This window comes from Eulemur rufifrons, chromosome 29, assembly GCF_041146395.1.
Source record: "Eulemur rufifrons isolate Redbay chromosome 29, OSU_ERuf_1, whole genome shotgun sequence".
Taxonomy (NCBI): domain Eukaryota; kingdom Metazoa; phylum Chordata; class Mammalia; order Primates; family Lemuridae; genus Eulemur; species Eulemur rufifrons.
The window spans coordinates 61,338,813-61,362,231 of record NC_091011.1 but is presented as its reverse complement, the minus strand read 5'-3'; the positions used below and the strand labels follow the sequence as shown (position 1 = coordinate 61,362,231).

The 23,419-nt window shown below is 38.3% G+C and overlaps 1 protein-coding gene across 8 annotated transcripts in view; it reads left to right on the top strand.

The window, feature by feature from the left end:
- SRPK2 (SRSF protein kinase 2) overlaps positions 1-23,419 on the top strand; it is a 222,111-nt gene that overhangs the window by 168,115 nt on the left and 30,577 nt on the right. For 7 of the 8 annotated variants that reach the window (XM_069461365.1, XM_069461373.1, XM_069461368.1 and 4 more), the window contains 6 exons: positions 6,357-6,465; positions 7,862-7,949; positions 8,166-8,253; positions 10,688-10,794; positions 21,998-22,163; positions 23,298-23,323. In XM_069461365.1, coding sequence (XP_069317466.1) covers positions 6,357-6,465; positions 7,862-7,949; positions 8,166-8,253; positions 10,688-10,794; positions 21,998-22,163; positions 23,298-23,323 — 584 coding nt within the window. The remainder of the gene's footprint in view (positions 1-6,356; positions 6,466-7,861; positions 7,950-8,165; positions 8,254-10,687; positions 10,795-21,997; positions 22,164-23,297; positions 23,324-23,419) is intronic. The other variant, XM_069461372.1, reaches the window with a different exon arrangement.

Below are 23,419 nucleotides of genomic sequence, written 5' to 3'. Positions count from 1 at the left end.
GAAAGTGGTGGTGAGGATGTAACAATAGCAAGTCATCAAAAGGTTTCATTGATATCTCTGCATATAATGTTTTCATTTTTGCTTTACTAGGTCTTATTTAGAGGTGATGAGTATTGGCATGAGTTGTAGCATGTATAACCAAGAAGGAATTAGTGTTTAGAATATGTAAGGAATGTCTGCAGAGTGATAATAAAATGACAAACAGTCATTAGAAAAATCAAAATCATTTCACACGGTGAAAATATGACTAGCCACAATGAACATAAAAAATGCTCAACCTCAGTAATTAATGAAATACAAAATAAAACTGGATACAAGTCCTTATCAGTTATATGCTTTTCAGAATATTTTCTCCCAGTCTGAGGCATGTCATTTTCTTCTAACAGTGTCTTTAATTTTGATGAAGTCTAGTTTATCACTTGGTTCTTTAATGGATTATGCTTCTGGTGTCTTAAATCTTTACCCAAGATCAGAAGGTTTTCTCCTATACTTTCTCCTAGAAGTTCTGTAGTTTTGGGTTTTACAGTTAAGGCTGTGATCCATTTTGAGTTAATTGCATTTGAGGCCAGGTATGGATCAGAAGTTTTTATTTTTATTTTTCCGCTTCTCCTCCACTCTCCCACGTCATTCCCTTCCTTCCCTTTGGACATGGGATATACAGTTGTTCTAGCACCACTTGTTGAAAAGTTCTACCCTTTCTTCACTATATTTCCTTTGTACCTTGTACAAAATGAATGCTTCAAATTTCCATATGAGCTTTAGAATCAATTGTCAGTTTCTACAAAGCCTGTTGGGATTCTGATGATGATGCATTGAATCTATAAATCAACTTGGGGGGGAGTTGACATCTTGAGACTTCCAACCCCTGAATAGAGCATATGTTTCCATTTATTTAGGTTGGTGTTTTTTTTTTTTTTTGGAGACAGGGTCTCACTCTTTTTTCCTGGCTAGAGTGCCGTGACGTCAGCCTAGCTCACAACAACCTCAAACTCCTGGGCTTAAGCAATCCTTCTGCCTCAGCCTCCCAAGTAGCTGGGACTACAGGCATGTGCCACCATGCCCACCTAATTTTTTCTATATATTTTTAGTTGTCCAGTTAATTTCTATTTTTTTTTAGTAGAGATGGGGCCTTGCTTTTGCTCAGGCTGGTCTCGAACTCCTGACCTCGAGCTATCCTCCCGCCTCGGCCTCCCAGAGTGCTAGGATTACAGGCGTGAGCCACCACGCCTGGCCTATTTAGGTCTTTAATGTCTTTCAGTAATGTTTTGTGGTTTTCATTGTACAGGGTATTCCCATCCTTTGTCAATAGCATCAAAAATATTTCCCTATGAAATTATATATTTAAGATTTCAATTTCTCATTGCCAGTATATAGATCACTACCTGTTTTCATTCACTTATTATTTCTAGTAGCTTTTTTGCAGATACCTTCAGCTTTTACTTATAGATAAGTGTGTGTGTATATATATATATGTATGCTTTTATATATATGTAAGTTTTGTCCATGAATAAAGATCTTTTACATCTTTCTTTCCACTCTTGATGCCTTTTTATTTATTTTGCCTGATTGTACTGGCTAGAGCTTGCAGTACAATGTTAAATAGAAGAGTTAAGAACAGATATCCTTACCTTGTTCCTGATCATAGGAGGAAAGTATTCACTCTTTCATTATTGAGTCTGATGTTATTTGTAGGTTTTTCATAGAGATTCTTCTATTCCTGCTTTATTGAGAATTGTGATCAGGAATGAATATTGGATATTGTCAAATGTTTTTTTCTATTTCTGTTGAGCTGACCATCTGGTTTTTCCTTTTTAGTGTGTTAATTATGGTGAATTACATCAATTGAGTTTTGAATATTAAAGCAAGTTTGTGTTCCTGGAATAAACCCCACCTGGTTATGATGAACTATCCTTTTTATATATTGAGTGATTTGATTTGTTGAAATTTTGTCTGTAATTTTTCTGTCTATGTCATAAAGAAAATTCCTGTCTTTGGAGTCAAAGTAATGCTGACTTCATAGGATGAGATTGGAAGTATTTCTTCTGTTTTTCTGTTTAGCAAGAGTTTGTATAGAATTGGTAGTATTGATTCCATAATGTTTTGGAGAATACACCAGTGCATTTTTTATGGGAAGATATTTAACAATACATTTAGTTTTTAAAATAGATACAAGGTTATTCAGGTATATATTTCTTCTTGTTGGAACTTGGGTGGTTTGTGTCTTTTTAAGGTATTTTTCCATTTCATCAAAGTTTTCATGTGTATAGGTGTGAAATTATAATATTCCCTTGTTATCCTTTTAATGTCTTTAAAATATGTAGTGCCATCACCTCACTCATTCCTTATGTTGATAATTTGTGTTTTCTTTGTTTCCCCCCCATCACCCTGGCCGTTTATTATTTTCATTGTCTCAAAGAACCACCTTTTAAGGCTGAAGGAGACCTCGGGTACATTGGGATCCTTGAACTTCTTTTTTGTTTCCCCTTCAGGAGGGATATAGGTTTTCCTTTCTCTTCCATAACGGGCCTTGTCCACCTTTGCCGTATCTTCAAACTTTCTCTTTAGCAGATATGGCCTTCTATCTCTCTGAGCACTTCTTAGAAAACTCTGAGAAGTTGACTGAAGCATCTGGGTGCTTCTTCTTGTGCTCCTCCCAGCAAGTTTCCACAAAGGATGAGTATGATGACATTTTGCCTCTCAGCTTCTTAGAATCTCCTCTGCCCATGTTTAGTTACTTGTCCTCAGTGAGGCACAGAGTCTTCCAGGGCCTGTCCGGCTCTCACTTGCCCTGGTGCTGTCTCTATGGAGCTCAGTGTGCTGCAGTGGCTCCTGAACTTCTGGTTAACTCTTATTAATAGAATTTGTTTTTTCCTGGGCAAGGAGAAGGGAGTCATCTTTATCTTTGGCCTGCAAGCCTCTCAAAACAGCTAAGGAAGAGAGTTTCAAAATTTTCTTCTTGGAGCCTTATTACTGGTCTGGGTAGATATAGTTTTCTTGGGTGTGCTGGAGGCATAGGAGTTAAAGAAACCAGAGCAATGAACTTAATGATTACTCAGTAGTCCATTCTTGTTCTCTTTGCATTTGTAATCCAATCCAGGGTTTGTTTTTTAAGAAGAAAAAAAAAAACCTAAGTGATAAATACATAATTTTTATATTGAACAGTACAAGTTGTGAAATACAGATGTGTCCCCTAAACCCTACATCATGGTGATGCCCAGATGCCAAACCCTTTCTGGCACTGTGTGGATGGTGTCAGCAGGGTCCACGTGTGGCACTGTTACTGTCCTGTACACCTTTGGAACAGGGAAAGGAACCGAAGAAAGTCTGGGTCTTTGTCCAGTCTGCATCCGTTCTCGAAATTCCTTGTGTGCTGGACAATGCAGTGGGCTGTGGTTATGGCTCACATAGCTAGCTAAGCCCAGGGAATTAGAGGAGTTTCTGGCAGAGTTACCGGGTGTTGGTTAGGTTGGTGTGGCCTGCTGCATGGCGACGTGCTCCACTCTTTTGGCAGCTTGAGTGTTAGAGGAGATGCCCTATATACAAAGTTACCATTCTGTGAGAAGGGAATGAAAGATGAATGGTCAGAAGAGACTGTTGTTTTCTGTAGGAATCTAGGAGTTGGGTATATATAGAATATAGATTTGAAATTATATATGTCATATTTTCAAAATCAAAAGCATGTTAAGTGTTTTGTACTTTGAATTATTTTTATCTTTGTGTTTAAATATTGTTTTATGCTCCTCCCTCTTGTATGGTTTGCCTACTTATAGAGGTATTTTCAGCTTGTCTGGGGGTTCTAGAGACACTGTACTCAGCTAGTAATTTTTTTTTTTTTTTTTGGTTCAACTTTCAAAGTCCATGAGAAAAGGAGCCTCTGCACTTATGCTACGATTACACTGGAAGTAGTGCTCTACTATTTTTGCTCACATGTATGCACTCTTTGGCTATTTAAAATTTGAATCTCAAACATATACTAATGATACAGGTTTCTTTTTATGCATGATTATTTTTAAATCTAGAGGCTTTAATGTTAGCAATAACTTGCACTTAATATAGTATATAGCTTTTAATTCAGCCACCCAGTGTTCCATATGTACTAAGACCAGGAAACTGTCCTCCAGTTATTAAAATTGGAATGTATTTCTCACTGATGGACAAAACGTGGGCTTTGGAGTCAGATCTAGTTTGTAGCCCTGAGCCTAGTACTTAAAAATCTCTGATACTTGGTATTCTCTGTAGCAGTGTAGAAATAATGCCATCTACTTTGCAGAGTGATTGTAAGAATTAAGTAAGATAGGCAGTGTTTCCTAAATGCTGGTGTTAAAAAATGTGACTAGGTCCCTGAAGAATTAGTTTTGTGAGCAAATATGTCTGGAAATATGCAGCATGCTCTATTTTCTTAGAGATTCACACTGTGTGTTAAGACATTAGGCCAATAGCCAAGAAGTCTGCTTTTCTTTTCTTTTTTTTTTTTTCTCGCTCTGTTGCCTGGGCTAGAGTGCTGTGGCGTCAGCTCAGCTCACAGCAACCTCAAACTCCTGGACTCAAGCAATCCTGCCTCAGCCTCCCAAGTAGCTGAGACTACAGGCATGCGCCACCATGCCTGGCTAATTTTTTCTATATATATTTTTAGCTGTCCAAATCATTTTTTTCTATTTTTTAGTAGAGACGGGGGTCTCGCTCTTGCTCAGGCTGGTCTTGAACTCCTGACCTCAAGCGATCCTGTCACCTCGGCCTCCCAGAGTGCTAGGATTACAGGCGTGAGCCACCGTGCCCGGCCAAGAAGTCTGCTTTTCTTTAACTTTGTATTTTCCAAACAGAACTTCTCCCTTCTTCCTTCCCCCTCTCTTGCTTCCCTATGGAACACCTGCAATATATTGTAGCTTACTTTTATTTCGTGAACATAGCTTTGAAAATAAAATGCCTAGCACAGTGCTCCTAATTCAGACCTGGTAAATAATTTGGGTTTTTTCCCCTCCTTCTTAGTGTTAATTTTAATGATTTAAAATCTGTGCTATAAACTCAGAGCCCATTTCTTTTCATTTTAGTTTAATCTTCTAAGTAATAAGCCATTTAATAATTTGCTATGTTTTATTTTTAGTTGACTATCATGTAGTTCATATCTTTAGCCCAAAATGTTGTTATGAACTTTGAGATTAAAATCCAGGAAAAGCAAATGAGATGGTGACAGAGTAAAAATCTTAGAAACTCAATATTTGGTCAAATTCCTTCTTCACTAATCTAACACAAGGTAAAAATTCATAATATTTCTTAAAGTATCACTCAGAGCCTTCTGGGAGTAACACAAGTATATTGAGGATGTGGTTTAGATACTTCCTGCACCTACTTTGAGCTCTCAACACTAGGCACAAACCATCTGTATCTTTACTGAGTGATTTGTAAGAATTCTGTAGAGCAAAAAAATGAGAAATAACATCTCTACAATAAAGAAACAATATGTTAATTTAAAACAATGAACTGTCACCAAAGTAAAAAACGTAGAGAAGCATTGTTTCAAGAAATTGAAAAGATAGATAAAAAGAACAAAATGTAGAATAAAAGTAATTTTATATCCAGGATGTCCATTGGTAATCTCTTACCCTCCTAGACTATTTTTGTGCATTTTGCTTAAAATGGCATATTATACATGCTATTTTGTAGCTTGCTTATTTTACTTAAAAATGCATGGTGAAGGTCTTCTTACGCCAGATGCCAGTGAGGCACCCTTACCTCGCCCAGGAGTCCACTCGAACAAGTACACTCTCTCCCACTCCACCTGACTTCTTCGCTTGAAGAAGGGATATTTCCAGTTAGGATTTTGAGGTTGGAGGAAGAGTGGTGAGAACAAGAAGCCCTGACAGAGGGTAAATTAAGACGTACGTTATACAGTTCCGTATCAGTTACGCATAAACTGTTGGTATATGCAGACTAACGCAGAGTAAACATCCTTTATTTTGGTGAGTTTTCTTGTACCGATAAAAAGATTTGAGTCTGACTTGTTGCTTAGAAGAAAATAGGTTTGTAAAGGTGAAGAGCTGGTGTGTGCATATTGTATACACCTAGATTTAAATACAAAACCTTGAGTTACTGTTACAGAGTGCTGGGTGGTCGTGGCCTCTTTAAATTAAAACAAGCAAAAAGCCTAATAATAGGGATTCATATAACATTTTTCTCTTAATGAAAGATAGTCCTGAAAAAATATAATTGAAAATCTAATTAAACATGATTTAATCTGATTGCATTATTTAGAGCTTTCTTTAATTGCATCAAGAATTGACGAAGGAAGAGAGGAAATGTTGTTACTATTTTTCTGACATTTTGAATTCTTTTTTTTCCCTTTCTTTTCTTTTCTTAAGGTGGCTATCATCCAGTGAAAATTGGAGACCTCTTCAATGGCCGGTATCATGTTATTAGAAAGCTTGGATGGGGGCACTTCTCTACTGTCTGGCTATGCTGGGATATGCAGTAAGTGTTCCTTTGTCCTTTGTGCGTTTGATTCCTGGTCTAGTTCATCATCTGTTTTCTAAGAAGGTATGACTGAAGGTTGCACTTACTTTATTGTGGTATGTAAAGTGCTTGGCACAGGCCTGCCTCAGCTAACTAGATTTTTTTTTCTCCTCCTTCATTTGAAATTCATTTCAAATCTTAAAATATTAACTTTCTTCTGGGTTTAATTCTGAAGCTTGGCCGGGTGTGGGGGCTAATGCCTGTACTCCTAGCACTCTGGGAGGCTGAGGCGGGAGGATCACTTGAGGTCAGGAGTTAGAGACCACTCTCAGCAAGAGGGAGACCCCTGTCTCTATTAAAAATAGAAAGAAATTAGCTGGACAAATAAAACTAGAAAAAAATTAGCTGGGTGTGGTGCTGCATGCCTGTAGTTCCAGCTACTCTGGAGGCTGAGGCAGGAGGAGGATTGCTTGCACCCAGGAATTTGAGGTTGCTGTGAGCTAGACTGACGCCACAGCACTAGGCAAGAGAGTGAGACTGTGTCTCAAAAAAAAAAAAAAAAAAAATCCTGAAGCTTATTCCTTGAAATTGCTTTACATTGGGATTATGTTATTTTTCTAGTGATTCATCCATACCAGAAAAACATTCAAATATAAAGTTAGTAATGTACAGACTTCTCAAATCAGTGGTTTATAACATTGTTAAAAGCCATGACACTTCATTGCTAGCCAGTACATACATTATATATGCATGTATTGTATTGTGTATGTGTGTGAACTGAAACAAAAGTGTTATAAGAGAATACTTGCCCTTACTATATGTGATAACTTTGATGTTTTTCTAGTCTATTTTAGTTAAAAAAAAGACAAAACAACAAAACATAAAAGAGATTGTCTTGACCCATGGACCAACTATTTAATTGTGGCCCCACAATTGGAAAAGTACTATTTTAAAGGAAATGTCATTAAACGTTTCTATTTATTGGACAGATCTCATTACAAGTTGAGTATCCCTTATCCGAAATGCTTGGGACCAGAAGTGTTTCTGATTTTGGATTTTTTCAGGTTTTGAAATGTTTGCATATACATAGCTATCTTGGGCATGGGACCTAAGTCTAAACCCAGAATTCATTTCTGTTTCACATACGTTTGATATACATGGCCTGAAGGTAATTTTATACAATATCTAAAAAATAATAATTTTATGCATGAAACAAAGTTTTGCATATATTTTTACTGTGACCCGTCATATGAGGTCAGGTGTGGAATTTTGCACTTGTGTCATCATGTCAACACTCAAAATATTTCAGATTTTGGAGCATCTTGAATTTCAGATTTTCAGGTTAGGGATGCTCAATCTGTATAATGATCATCTCTTCTGCTGATAATATAAATAAATATGCTTTTTATTTTAGAGGGAAAAGATTCGTTGCAATGAAAGTTGTAAAAAGTGCTCAGCATTATACAGAGACAGCCTTGGATGAAATAAAATTGCTCAAATGTGTAAGTACTGCAACAATGTGAATTATATAAGAAATATTAACAACTGCAAATCTCACATAGGAGTTTTTCTGGGTAATACTAAATTAAAGTTGAGTATTTTTCAGAAGTTCAAATGCCAAATCTTTTATTTTAAAAATAGCACTTTTATTAAAACAATGTTGGTTGGTATAATGGGAAAAGAGTCTTACGTTCTCGCAATCGCTTTTCTTTGCATAGGTTCGGGAAAGTGATCCCAGTGACCCAAACAAAGACATGGTGGTCCAGCTCATTGATGACTTCAAGATTTCAGGCATGAATGGGATACGTATCCTTTACTTCCTAATGGCTGACTCATAATACATTAATATTTTTTTCTTTTTACTTTTAAGAAATGGGAATATTCAAGCCCCTATAAACTTTTTTTGTTGCTATATTGTTCTCAACATACAGACTCTAGGATCATTGTGAAGTGTTCTGAAATGATCCCCTAGAGTGATCTGCAAAGGATTTTGGGGATTTGTAATGTAGTAGCATCTTAGCAACTTTTCTTTCCTTCATTCCTTTCTCCCTCCCTCCCTTCCTTCATTCCTTCCTTTGGCACAGAATTAATTACTAATCTTTTTTCATTAATTGTGGTGAAGTTTATTTTTTGCAATGGTAGGCAGCACTTCTTTGTGCTTTAAAGTTTCTAAAATCATTGCATGAGGACTATCTATGTATGCCCCAGTGGCTGCAAAATACCCTGTGAGGATGAAGTATTGGTTGAGATGATAAAAGGAAAAACGCTTGAAATGTCAACATTCCTAGACTTGCACTTGAGTACTGTTAGTACTGAATAGTACTAATAATACTAAAATTCTGTGTCCAGAATGATACAACGAAGTCTTTTAAATAACTATTCCTGTTGAGGATCATTTTTTGCTAGGTAAATTCAGAAGTATTTTGGTTTTCTTTATTTTACTCCCAGTTTGTCTACTTTGTAAAAGCCCTTGTAAAAGTGGAGTGATGTATTTTCTATACTAGTTGGTATATCTGACATAAGCCAGTGCTTAATGGAAGAGATTGTCATAGGTTTTCTTTAAAAAAAACTGTTATTATGAAAAATGTCAAACGTGTATAAAAGTCGAGAGTGTAGTACAGTGAGTTTCTGTAAATCCATCACCCATGTTCAGTGATTATCTTGGTCTGGCCATAGTTGCTCCATCTGTCTTTTCTCACCAAATTATTTTAAAGCAAATCCTAGAAGCCATGTCCTTTACCTTTAGTAACGTCAGTGTGCATCTTTGAAAAAATATGAACCTTTAAAAAATATTACCATAAAATTCACTGAATAAATCTAACATTTTCTTGATATCACATCATACATCCTCATTCAAATTTCCTTGGTATTGCTAAAATGAATTTTTTTTCCCCTGAGACAGAGTCTGACTGTTGCCCGGCTAGAGTGCCGTGGCATCAGCCTAGCTCACAGCAACCTCAAACTCCTGGGCTCAAGCGATCTCCTGCCTCAGCCTCCCAAGTAGCTGGGACTACAGGCACGCGCCACCATGCCCGGCTAATTTTTCTCTATATATTTTTAGCTGTCCATATAATTTCTTTCTATTTTTGGTAGAGACGAGGTGTCTCACACTTTCTCAGGCTGGTCTTGAACTCCTGACCTTGAGCGATCCTCCCGCCTCGGCCTTCCAGAGTGCTAGGATTACAGGCGTGAGCCACCGCGCCCGGCCTAAAATGAATTTTTAACAACTTGTTTAAATCACATTTCCACAGTGTTTTCTCCTAAATCTTCTTCCTCCTAAGTCTGTATTGACTTACTTTTGTTGTTTAGTTGAAGATTAAATTGTTCAATTTATGTTTTCTCATTTTTGTTAGAACATGATACAAAATATTTGTTGTCCTCAAAAAGAAATTATCCTGATGGAAATTAATGATTCTTGAAAGATCAAAGAGTTTCTTGGGGGGATGGATACGCTTGAAGCTCTGACTCGGGTGGGGCAAAGGCAATATGTGTAAGCTAAACATCTGTACCCTAATAATATGCTGAAATAAAAAAAAATTAAAAATTAAAAAAAAAAGATTAGGTGTTTCTCTTGCTTTTTGAAAAAGAGGCCTTAGGCCTAATATTAGGCGTCTTGTTGGAAAAGAAATGTGTGGACAGGCAAAGTTGTCTCATGACTTCCCTTTCTCTTTTGAGCATATCAGTTTTGACTGTGCTGCTGTTAAGTTGTGTGGGTGCTTGTTGATTTTGAGGGGGCTCAGGAGGACACTATTGGGGTTGTGGAGAGGGCCTCTGTCTTACCCTCTCTCTCCCTCTGCCTGGGGAGTTGGCAGAGTGCAGCCCCAGAGAGGGATGACAGAGAGCAGAGTATCTCAAGACCTGCAGCTCAGAGCTGAGAGCACAAATAGAGAGAAGAAGATAAAGCCTTCAGTTTCCAGAATGCTCTGTTCATATTTTCACGTTGGATCTTCTGTGGTGGCCCTTTGTGTGCCTGGGGTAGGCGATACTTTAATTTCCCCGAGCTCAGGAGTATTGGGCCACTTACTGACTGGGGAGTGCGAGGGTGTGTCAAGAGCGAGGCTCTTCTGGTGTCGCTCAGGTCTTTTGCTCTTTCACTTTGACCGCTTTTGTTATTCCTGATAGCATTGATGTTGTATTTAATAAAGAAATAAATGTTTTGCAAGTGACACAATGATGCTGCTTTTTGTAACTGCCTAACTCTAGGAAATGCATCCGTGAGTGGTCCTTAACTGTGTCCCAGATGTGTGCATGGTCTTCGAAGTGCTTGGCCACCATCTCCTCAAATGGATCATCAAGTCCAACTATCAGGGCCTCCCAGTGCGTTGTGTGAAGAGTATCATTCGACAGGTAAGGCTTTTGATGGCAGCTCCCACCCCCAGTACCTAATTGGCTGGCCTTTACACATTCTGAGCTCTTACTAGATCAGTTTTTCATTTATTTAGTGATATGCCATTCTGTCTTATAAAGGGAGCACTGTGTAGTTGTTAGGCATGTATTTCTTTTGGCATATCAGTCTTTTTTAAGGTAGGTGATACAGTATTGATTAATCAGAAATTGTTTTATACAGTATCTTTATTATAAAACATCCCATTTAGTTCCTTAGGAAATAATTTAGAAGACATAATTTATTGTGTTTATTTATTACTTCTAAGTATCGTTGGATAGAGGGTAGCTCTAAGATAATTTAACAATTGCTTACAAACTTTCAGTTGTAAGGTGACTAAGTTCTAGAGATTTAGTATACAACATGGTGACTAGACAGTAGTAACAGTACTGTATTATATACTTGAAATTTGTTAAGAGAGTAGATCTTGAATTTTTTTACCACACCAAAAAATCTATGTGAGGTAATGGATAGGTTAATGAGCTGGTCTGTGGTAATCACAATATATACATATATCAAAATAGCAAATTGTACACTGTAAACATCTGCAGTTTTTATGATCAATTATACCTCAATAAAACGAAGGAGGGGAGAAGAAATGTTTAAGTCATATAGGAGTTATGACTGTATTAGATTTGTACTTTGTTCAATTGCCTTGGCCCGAAGAAAACCCTCAGGGTCTGGTTTAGAGGTGATGCTTCAATAAATATTGTAGAATGAAAGTATGCATAGATGGAAGATCTTCTAATTAGTTTACCAGATTCACTTTCTGCATGGAATATATCAGTTTGTATTCTACTCTTTGCCCATGTTGCCTCAGTTAAGAAAGATTGCAGGCCGGGCACTGTGGCTGACACCTATAATCCTAGCACTCTGGGAGGCTGCGGCAGAAGGATCGCTTAAGCTTAGGAGTTTAAGACCAGCCTGAGCAAGAGTAGGACCCCATCTCTACCAAAAATAGAAAAAATGAGCCAGGTGTGGTGGTGGGTACCTGTAATCCCAGCTACTTGGGAGGCTGAGGCAGGAGGATCACTTGAGCCCAGGAATTGGAGGTTGCAGTGAGCTATGATGACACCACTGCACTCTAGCTGGGGTGACAGCAGGGCTCTATCTCAAAAAAAGAAAAGAAAAGAAAGCATTGTGAATTGTAAAGATGAATGCCTAAATGAGAACTTCCTAACAGATAGTATCTGTTCGCATACATGCACACTAGTAGGTTTTTTAACCCACTTCATAAAAATGTTGAAGCTTAAATTTGTGTAGTAAAAGCATGCTAGATTTTGCCTCTGAAATTCTGTTTAGGTAGCTTTGTTTCCCTGCCTTTATTATTTCAAATCGACAGCTTGTCTTCTGACATTACAGATGTTACTTGGGAAGAGGGGCTAGAAAGAGAAAGGCTCTTTGCATTGGTTTGTACGTCAGTTGGATTGAGATGCTTCTGCGTAATACTGTGCTAAGTATACCTGTATGGCTCCTGCAGATTTTGGCCAGCTTTTGTTTAATAATGTATCTGTTCCCTCTTGGATTTCAAATAGTAGCATTTTCATTCATTATTTTTAACATAGGCTAATATCTCAAATGAAAAAGCAATTTTTCTTTTGTGGAAGAAGTTATGTGGTGAGGGTAGAAAGTAATATGTTAATTTGTTATCTGATCCTCAGCTGACACTTGGGTATTTGTAACATTTGGTGGCAACTCTAAAATCTAAAAAAGGAACTATCTTGTTCCAACTTGGGAAGAATTTCCTAATTATCTCTCATAAATCCTGAAGATGTTAAAGGATTTATGTATTTTAAAAAGTAGTAAATAATTTCAGAAATAGCTGCCTGCATGTGTTTCCCACAAGTCCTGTCCTTTCAAAGGTGTCTTCTGTTGCCGTCGGTGACTGACCACATCGCTACCATTCAGGCTTGGCATGTAAGGTGAATTCACAGACAAGCCGTTGATGTTTATTTTATATTCTAGAGAAGAAAAACAAAATCTAGCCTTTCTTAGCAAGTTAGAGGGAGTCCATAAGTTGAAAGACGGAATTCTGAGAGTTTAAAGGAACCTTAGTGCATACTTGTTGAATGAAGAGATGATTTAATGCATGTGTTATTCTCACTGAAATTCATATGCCCTGTCCGTTATGGAGACTGAGAAAGAGCTCTTGTAGTGTTTCATTAGTCCAGAAAAATGTCATGACATTTTGAATCTATCATGTGGTCTGCACTTTCTTATATGTGGTATTAATGGAACTTTGGTTTGGTTTTGATTTGTGTGTGAAATCTGTCTTTTAAGTAAGAAAAATACTGTCATGAATTCTGGATTGTTTTCTAAGCTTACTTAACTTACTTCAGTGTAGTAAGTTGTTTAAGTAGTTACTTATCCCAGTTGATAATCTACATACCTGAGTTTCCCTTTACTCCCTTTCATTCAGCCTGTGGGTTCAGTATCTCTGACTCCTGGGTAGCATTGGGAAGATCCTTTATCGAGAGACCTAGACAGTTAATGTCATTTTCCAAACAAGCCAAGACGGGCCTGTTTTCCTAATATTCTCACTCTTGGCCTCTCTGCCTTCGAAGTCAGGTGTAGCTGTGACTGTGTTCCAGTCATTCTCCTTGCTCTGTCACTTGCTGTGCTTCCCTGGGTACCCAATGCTGGACTCTCCTGTGCCACACTTTTTATTCTGAATATTCTTCCAATGCCATCCCCCTTAGTTCAGGCCTTGTCACCTCCAAGTCAATACCTTTTCACAGGCTTCTTTCTCTCTGTTCTCCCTGTGCCCAGCCCATCTATTCCAGTTCCTTATCCCAGTTTATTCTCCTTTCCATTAATGCTACCTTCCTAAGTAAAACCTTGCTTTAATAATTCAGACTCCCCATTTAGAATCCTTTAGTGGCTTCCCATTGCCTGCTTGCTGAAGCTCAACAGTCTTAGCCTTCCTGAAGCAATATAAGGAGTAACTAAGAGCTTGAGTTTGGAGTCAAACATACCCTATTTTAGTCAGAGGACTTTGGCCTAATTATTTAACCTCCTTAAGCCCCAACTTTGTCAATAAAATGGGAATAATAATGGTACCTTCCTCATTAGATTATTGTGAAGATATAGTGAGATACTACTACTAATAATAGCAGATATTTATTTATGGCTTAATATGTGCCAGACACATTTCTAAGTACGATAACCCTGTGAACTACCCTCCTGATTTTATCAAGAGCAAATGGAGGCCTAGAGAGGTTAGGTAACTTGCCTCTAGTCAGGAAGTAACTTAAAAAGTGGTAAGTGGTGGAACAAGAATTCAAACCCAGATAGTCTGGCTTTGAGCTTGTGTGTTTACCATTTTGCCAAATAGCACATGACACATTTGGAATACTGGGTGTATATCTGATAGAAATTATGTCACTTTTCTTCCTGAGAACCTGTTAAAGGTCTTCTACCATCTGATGTCATCTGTATTTCCCCTTACAAACAAAAATTTATGACCTTCAAGTATCCTGTTTTCTTCCTGGAGTCTACCAAGTTACCCATTTCTTAGGAATATTCAAAGATGTCCCAAGTATTTATGAGCACTTGCAGATTTACCAGAATTTTTATTCATACATTTTTACTGGTTTCGTTTTATAGGTAGTTTAGGGAAAATACTGAGTTATAATAATCTTGACTCCTAATTGCATCTTCTTATTTTTTTCTCTACATCTTTGGTCATTTCTTTTGTCCTAGGCTGGTTGGAAATGTCATCTTTTTCTTCCCACATTTTTAGGGTCCAACCAAAATCTCACCATTATGACACAAAGGCTTCTCACAGCACACCAGTTGAGAGTGATATGCCTTCCCTCCTTGGAATGGCTGCAGCTCACATTTGGTCCCATAACTAATGATTGCAGGGTCTTACAGTGTGGGCCAAATCTTCTCAACCCTGTCATTATTGATATTTCAGACTAGATACTTCTTTGTTGTGGAAGCCTGTCCTGTGCATTGTAGGGTGTTTGGCAGCATCCCTGGTCTCTAACTCCTAGATGCCAGTATCAGCCACTGCCATCCCTGGTTATGACAATTAGAAAGGTCTCTCGGCCAGGCGTGGTGGCTCACGCCTATAATCCCAGCACTTCAGAGACTGGGGTGGAAAGATCTCTTAAGACCAGGAGTCCCAGACCAGCCTGGGCAACATAGTTGAGACCTCATCTATCCCTGCACCTCACCCCCCCACCCCCAAAAGGGAAACTAGCCAGGCTTGATGGCATGTGCCTGTAGTTCTAGCTACTCTGGAGGCTGAGGCAGGAGGGTCACTTGAGCCCAGGAGTTTGAGGTTACAGTGAGCTATGATCGCAACACTGCACTCCAGCCTGGGTGACAGAGGGAGACCCTGTCTCTAAATAAAATAAAATAAAATGTCTTTCAGCTTTGTCACACATCCCCTTGGGGGCAAAATTTCCCCTCATTGAGAACCACTGGAATAAGAGAAATTGCAAGGTCTACATACATTGGTGACAGACTCAATTTCCAGTCCTAGCTTTGGCATGTCCTATTTTGTGACCCTGATCGAGTTACTTAGCCTCTGAGCCTTTGTTTCTTCATTTGTAGACTCGGGGTAGTAACCCATACTTTGTATTACAGCTTTATAGTGGAGAGTAGGCACGAGGGACGACCTGGACGCATCCGCCATGGGAACACAAAGTAGCCGTTGTGTCTCCTCAGCTCCACTGTGCACTCCTCCGAGTTAAGGGTCCTGTATTGAGTCACACATCTCTTTGTATCTTCCTGCATATTTTAGGCATCGAGGAAACATCTTGGTTGGTCGCCTTTCCTTAAATGAGGGAAGAAGTGTCTATTCTTTACAAAATGGCTGATCTTTCTGTGATTTGACAGCTCATAAATAAACATTTCCACTTGTTGATTTTCCAAAGGTAATGACAGAATTGAATCAGTTGCTTTTTCAGGGTGTTGTATGCACTGTTGTCAATCCTTTAGTCAGTTCTTAGCTGTCCTCATTATCTGTGGTGATCCCATGGGGCAGACAAGGGCCGTCCCCGTGGCACCTGGTGGTGGTTCCAGGCACACTATGTGCAGCCAACGGCCAGGCCTCCCCGCTGCTAAGTCTCTGGCCTCAAACATGGAGTCATGTGACTGTTTATTTGCCCCTCAGTTTTATTTTTTTTTTCTTTGTAAGTCACTTGATTGAGGTTGATTTTGTGTCTACTTTTTTTTTTTTTTTTTTTTAACCTCTAAGACTGAAAAAAGAAAAGGGCATTATTTGTGATACATTAAAAGATGTGCTTCTGGTGGTGGTTCCTTTAAAATCTTCTGGTGCTCTTTAAAAATGGCTTTGACTTTCTTGTGTAATTGAAAGGGTGGCTGGCATTTTACTGTTCAAAACTTTATAATTTAATTCACTGCCCTTTTACAGAAACCTTGTGAGAAGGTGGCTGCTTGCTATTAAAGGAAGCTTGCCAAGGGCAGGGCTCAGATTTTGGTGACTTTGCTACAGGGCTGGAATACCAGCAATTACAGCTATGGCCCTGCATTTTAAAGCTATAATTACTCTTTCTGTTATCATGATTGTAACTGACGTTTATTGTGCTCTTTCATGCACTGCTTGTTTTAGGTGCTTTATTTGTATTATGCTGTGTAGTCCTCTCCACAGCTCTATTAGTCCAGGGGTGTTACTGTCTTACTCTACAGAAGGTGTTGCCCAGAGAGGCTAAAAATCTTCCTTAGGGTCGCATAGTTAATTGTGGTAGATCCAGGGTTTGAATCCAGGTGGTGTAACTCCAGAGTCCATTCTCTTAACCACAGGGTAGTGTAAAATGTCCTACATAGGAAGATTTGGGGTTATTTTAAATTTTAACATGTCTTTGTGAAAAGTGTGCATTCGTTTCTGTTTGTGGTAAATGGTTTTCTTGTGCCGTAATAGTTGAGCTCATAATCAGATTGGTTGGTTGTAAGAACAGCCATTAGATTTTATGAAATAAGTAGTTTGTAATATAATATGTGGTGCAATATGCCCCTGGGGGGGTGGCAGACCCTGCAGTGTGGTGGTGCCCTGGCAGGTGGTCTAGCCTGTTGTCATTGACTGATTATGTCTACACTTAGAATTATTTGCTTGTCATTTAAATGACTTTGAGGGTCCTAGTTATCAGTGAATTTGTTATGATCAAACCCGTATTCAATTTTAGACCAGAAGCTTTAATTTTAAAATGGTAAACATGTTGATACTATTGATTTGTTCAGCATGGTAGTGCATATGATTCTGTGTTAAGTTGGAATTCTCCTCAGGGTGTGTTGGATCCTCTGCTCAGAAATATGGCGAGGTGGCTCCCTTTCAAGGGAACTGAGCCTCTTTCCTGACTCACTGCTTTGTGCAGTCTGGGCACGCAGCTTTATCTTTCTTCCTGATGACAGTCAGGACAGCTGCTGGCTTTTCTTTCTCATTAATTCTCACCAGCTAAGAGTTAGAAAGAACCAGGAGCAGAGGATATTTCAGGACAACGTGGATGAGGGTGACATCTGGATTTTTTTGTCTGAGCACATCTCTTGTTCTTGTCCTCTTTTGTTGTAATAGGTATTTCCACGCTCTCCGGTTCAGTGGAACATCATGCCTTTCAGAAGCAGTTTGTAGGATTCGCCTCATATCTGTTTCAGTGAGGAAGAGAAATCCAATGGGAGCTTTAGTTTTCCTAGTAGGAAGTTTTCTAGGCTTGAGGAGAGCCCCTGTGGTGGTTTCCTCCACACCCACAAGTAATTAATAATATCTAAATTAAGGACTTCTGCTTGGGGCCAGCCTCCTCTCCTCTGCCAGTCCATCTGGCCGCCTGGCCTGTCGGGGGGGTGGGTGGGGGGGGTTTCCCTTGGTGCTTCATTAGCTTCTGTTTCCAGCAGACTAAGAGGCAGGCAGAGTCTCACTGCCCTGTGTCCCTTGTTGAGGTGTGGGAAGAAGAAAGTCCCTGTGTTGTCACCAGTATCAGAACATAATTCAAAAGGTTGCTCTCATTCTATTTCTCTTTACAGTTTAGAATTCCAGGCAAAGCTTCACTCTGGGCAGAGCAGGGCCAGAGAGCAGCCCTCTAGAGAAGTCTCCATATTAGATTTATTCCTCCCTTTATCTGCAAAATTAAGGACCTATTTCAAGCAAGTCATGGTGGAGAGAAGCCAATCCTTAGAGACCATTTTGACCAAGCTCCTTATTTTCCAGATGAATTTGAGGTTTGTGGAAGGAAAGGGACTTTCTCTGAGTCCACAGATAGTTAGTTCCTGAACCTGAAGTGTGGAGGCTTCTAGCTCTCCCAGCCTTGGACTCTACTTTCACTTCTGCACTGCTCCTGAACTCTCAGTCTGACTTCACGTGGAGAAACTTGGCACCTGTTCCTGAAGAGTGTGGTCTGGTTTCTCTGCGTGGGGTGATGGACAGCCCTGTTGCTGGCCCATCTGTGGTTAGTGATTGCAGCTGTCCTGGTAGCCAAAGGGTCTCTGCTGCCTCCTGCTGCTGATGCCAAGTATGGTTTTTAGACAAGAGACATACTATGATTTGACAAGTGAAAGTAACAGGGAAAACTTAGCAATGATTTCTTTTTAACGCTGTTTGTTAGATTTTCCAAGGGAATATCTGTTCTTGGGGAGTGATTCTTGATTCGTTGCTGCCACCCCCATCATCACAGTTCTTTTGCATCAGTGGTTGTAAGATTGCCTGTCAGCGTTGGTTAATTACAGAAATGCTGTTTCTGAAAATAAAACCATTTTAAATAGTAGTTCAAAATTAAAAGAAATTATGGAATCATTGCTGGATGTACCATACAAGTTATTAAGTACATCCCTTTCATATTAGAGTTTGTGACAACTGAGATCCAGAGAAGTTTAATAAGAGACTTAAGACATTATAGGTATCTAGTCAATATCAGTACAGATCTTCTTAGTTCATTTCACGTATTTTGAGCTTCCTATGTGCTAGGCCTTGTTTTTGAGTTTTCCATAGATTATTTCTAATTCTTACTGTATCTGTGTCTAACAGATACGTTTTCTGCCTTTTATAGTGAAAGCTCAAAGTGCTTTAGCACCTTGCCCAGGGATAACACAATGAATGATTGAGTAGCAATTTAAGAGGGGTCTGAGTCTCAAGGTCAAGTTTTAACATTGCCCTATTTCCTTTCATGTAATGATTTGCATTATCTTGAATAACTTAATTTGCCCCCATGGTAAAGTCTTTTCCTTGTATTCATTGTCAGACTTTATTCCCAGTGATTCTTAAGAAAAATTAACCCAGTTGAGTCCAATAGCAAACATGTAAAAAAAATCTAGAATCTTAAATTTTTGCTGAGAACACTTACTGCTTGTCTTGAGTGTATCATTGTGTTTGGGAACTCATGTGAACACATTTGCACACTGCCTCACGTTAGCTCTTACTTACGTAGCCTCCTAGACAGTAAAACAACCTTTGAACTGTGAAAGAAGCCAATGAGGGGACGTCGTGGGCAACTCTTGTGCATGAGAAGGTGGTCAAAAGATATTTTGGCAAAGAAAGATACTGAGATTTTTTACTTTGAGTTAGTATTTGGTAATTGAAATACAGTTTCAGCTGAAAAATTTTAAACTGTTTAAAATTTCTCAAAGATCTTATTCTTTGATCTCTGTAGGCTGGATATCATCAGTGTGCCCATCCATTAATTTCTTGGACTTCTCAGAATCTCTTTTGTTGCTCAGATATAACACATATTATTCAGTGTGCATAAGGAAGATGTATAAATATCAGTAAATAACATGGGCCCATTGAATTGTATTCCCTTCAGGAGTATAATCTTATTGCGATATCATGTAAAACAGTAAATAACCTACAATAAAAAGTCAAGTCTTTCCTTACCTTAATTTTATCCATTTTACTGGTACTTATTAGGAACTTGTCAGTATCTCATTAAATCACATTTGCTGTGCCCATGATTCATCTTGGCTTCTTTTTGGCAATCCCCTCTCACCCCCATCCCCATCCCCATCCCCACCCCCACACTTCTCCCATCATGAATTAGTAATCTGTTTGAGTACTATTAAGTACTATGAAGACAGAGAGCTGTATTGTTCTATACCAAACACCTGGGATAGTGTGCAGCCTGTGATAGGAGCTCAGCTGATGCTTGTTCAATGAATTTATGTAAAAATACTTTTTAAGGAAAAGTTATTTTAAATGATTGAAAACATTTGGGTCCCATTTAAGAGACAGGTATTCCTGTTTTCATTGTCCTTCCAAAATCTCTCTTCCCTCTCTCTTCATAATACTATGATGTTATTCATGAAGGTTGTTAGCTAGCAATTCAAGGTAAACAGAAACATTGGGTTTTTCCTGGGAATTTTCCATTGTTGAATGATATTATGTATCTTCTGCGTGTCCTTTTCACACTTCCTGTCTTTTATGGACAAGGTGCCTAAATGACTTAGTGTTTGAATGGTAATGCTGATATTTGTTGAGCATTTGGAATTTCTAAGGTATGGGAACCTTATCTGTATAGTAAAAATACTTATAAATTCTGTTTATGGAAAGAATTGAAAAAATCCTTCTCCAGTGGAAATAATTCAAGAAAAGCATTGGCTTTGCACTTAAGTCACTGGCTCTTTATAAGTGGGGTGGGGGGTGGGGGGTGTGTTTTAATGTGGTAAGGGTATGAATGTTTTGGCTCAAAACTTGCCTTTAGTCCAATGCTATAGTGTTGTCTGGATACTAGAGCTGTTCTCTATTTAAAGTAAATCCTCCTTTTCCTACAATATTAAAAATGTATGCATGTTATCAGCCATCAGGGAAATGTAGATCAAAACCACAATGAGATACCATTTCATATCTACTAGGGTGGCTAAAATCAAAACGATAATAAGTGTTGTTCAGGATGAAGAAATTGGAACCCTTATACGTTGCTGGTAGGAATGTAAAATGATGGAGCCACTGAGGAAAACAGTTTGGCAGTTCATCAAAAGTCTAAATATAGAGTTACCATATGACCTAACAATCTCACTCCTAGGTATATACCCAAGAAATACTAAAATATATGTTCATACAAAAATGTACACGACTGTGCATAGTGGTGTTATTTATAATAGCCCCAAAATGGAAATAACCCAAATGTCCATGAAGTGAATGGATAAACAAAATGTCGTATATCCATACAGTAGAATATTATTTGGCAATAAAGAGAAATGAAGTTCTGATACATGCTACACAAAAATGAAATTTGAAAACATTTTGACAGTTACAAAAAAAACTATTTTATTTGATTTGATTTATAGAAAATATCCAGAATTAGCAAGTAGATTACTGGTTCCTTAGGAATGGAGGGGTTGGAGGGAGATGGGGAGTGAATGCTAATTAGCATGTTATTTCTTTTTGGGGTGATGAAAATGTTCTAAATTACATAGTGGTGATGGCTGCACATCCAAAAATCATTGAATTATACACTTAAAAGGTTGAATTGTATATGTGAATTATTTTTTCAATAAAGCTGTTATTGAAGAAATACATACAGTTGACCTTTGAGCATTGTGGGCGATTAGGGCAGTGACCCCCTGTGAAGTTGAAAATTTAAATATAACTTTTGACTTCCCCAAAACTTAACTACCACAGCCTACTGCCTTGCTGATAACATAAACAGTCAATTATCACATATTTTGTATGTCATATGTATTATATACTGTATTCTTTTTTTTTCCTTATACATGGGCCACCGAGTTATTATATATACTGTATTCTTACAATAAAGTAAACTAGAGAAAAGAAACTGTTATTGGGAAACTATATATTTACTATTCATTAAGTGAAAGTGGATCATCATGACGGTCTTCATCCTGGTCATCTTCACACTGAGTAGGCTGAGGAAGAGAAGGGAGTGATCTTGCTGTCTCGGGTGGCAGAGGCAGAAGAAAACCCACGTGTTAAGTGGAGCCATACAGTTCAAACCATTTGTTCAAGGGCCGACTGTATATAGATAGATGCATTGGCTTCCGTGAGCATGAATTATTTCTGGAATGATACACATTGGTTGCTTGTGGGAAGGAGAACTGGATTCCTATGGGGGCAGGGCTGGGAGGGGGAGTTTTATTAAATATCCTTTTGTGTCTATTGAATTTTGTGCCATGTGATTGTATTACCTGATATGCAAATAAATAAAAGTTAAATAATGACATATTAATAGCTCCTCTCAATTTTACTATGTCCAGGTCCTTCAAGGGTTAGATTATCTACACAGTAAGTGCAAAATTATTCATACTGACATAAAGCCAGAAAACATCTTGATGTGTGTGGATGATGCATACGTGAGAAGAATGGCAGCCGAGGCCACTGAGTGGCAGAAAGCAGGTGCTCCTCCTCCTTCGGGGTCTGCAGGTGAGGCAGCTGAGCCAGCTTGGTTTCGGTCTGTTTGGGAGCATTGTGAGTTTACAGAGTTGCACATTGGAGGCAACTGAGTCAAATGTGTATGTAGGAGAACTTTTTATAAGAGCTTTGTTGTTGGAAATAACTGCACCCTTTTCTTGAGAAGGAAGGTACCCCGATTAAATTATATTTTAATATTTGAATTACTGACCTTTGTCCTCCCTTAAAAGGTCATTTAAATTCTGAGCTGCTGCTTCATCTATATCTGAACATTTTCTTGTGTTGCCAACTTCTCTGCAGAGGAGAATGTATTAACCGGTTTCTTGCAGCCAACCTTTAGTCATCAGAATTTTTTTTTTTTTTTTTTTTTTTTTTTGCTTCAGTTTTGTCAGAATGATTCCTACTCTCCAGTTAGCTACATCAATCTCAGTTTAACTAGTAGTTTTGGAACTGGTTACAAAAGACCTAAGGGTGGGGGAAGAAGACCAAGTGACTGGAGTACTGGCGTATCTTTGTTTCTGGTGGTGGCCGTGAAGCGTGGATGTGTTCTCATACTCTTCCACACTGTGCCTTGTGAGTCGTCTGGCAAGGTACAGGCAAAGGGCTGAGGCTCCTGGGACCTCACCGCATCTCATTTACTATCATCAGCCTGTTGTTCAGGTCAAGCTTTTGGTGCTGGTAGGGTCTAATCACGTGATTTCTAGACTACTTACTGCATACTTGCTGTAGTATTTGATTTAGTTCAGTTATATGTACATCTAATCCAAATTGTTCACTTTATTATGTCTAAAACGAATTTGGTTTGGCAACTATGGGGAATTTGTGAACCCTTCTCCATTTTCTTAAGTTATAAGCCAGTGCTTTGGGATTAACTTTTTGAGATGTACTGATGTTTCATTTTAGATTAATAAGAGAAATGGTTCAGTATGATCAACTTCTGTTATGCCTTTTAAGAGTGAGTCATTTGTTTGAGTTGGATAAACTTTCTCTAGATCCCTATGATTAAGAAGTTCTGACTATTAACAGTTTTTGAAGTTGGGTAGCCATTAAAAGACAGTAATTATTTCATTTTGCAATTCAAATTACCTACATAAAGATATGTGTCTCTTTTCCTCTAAATACTCATTTTGTTTTATTTTGTTTTAGTGAGTACGGCTCCACAACAAAAACCTGTAAGTACTTACACGTATATTCACCATGTCAAAAGGAACTATTATTGAGCTTTTCAGATTATAAAAAATGTTCTAATATATATTAATTTAAAAGGT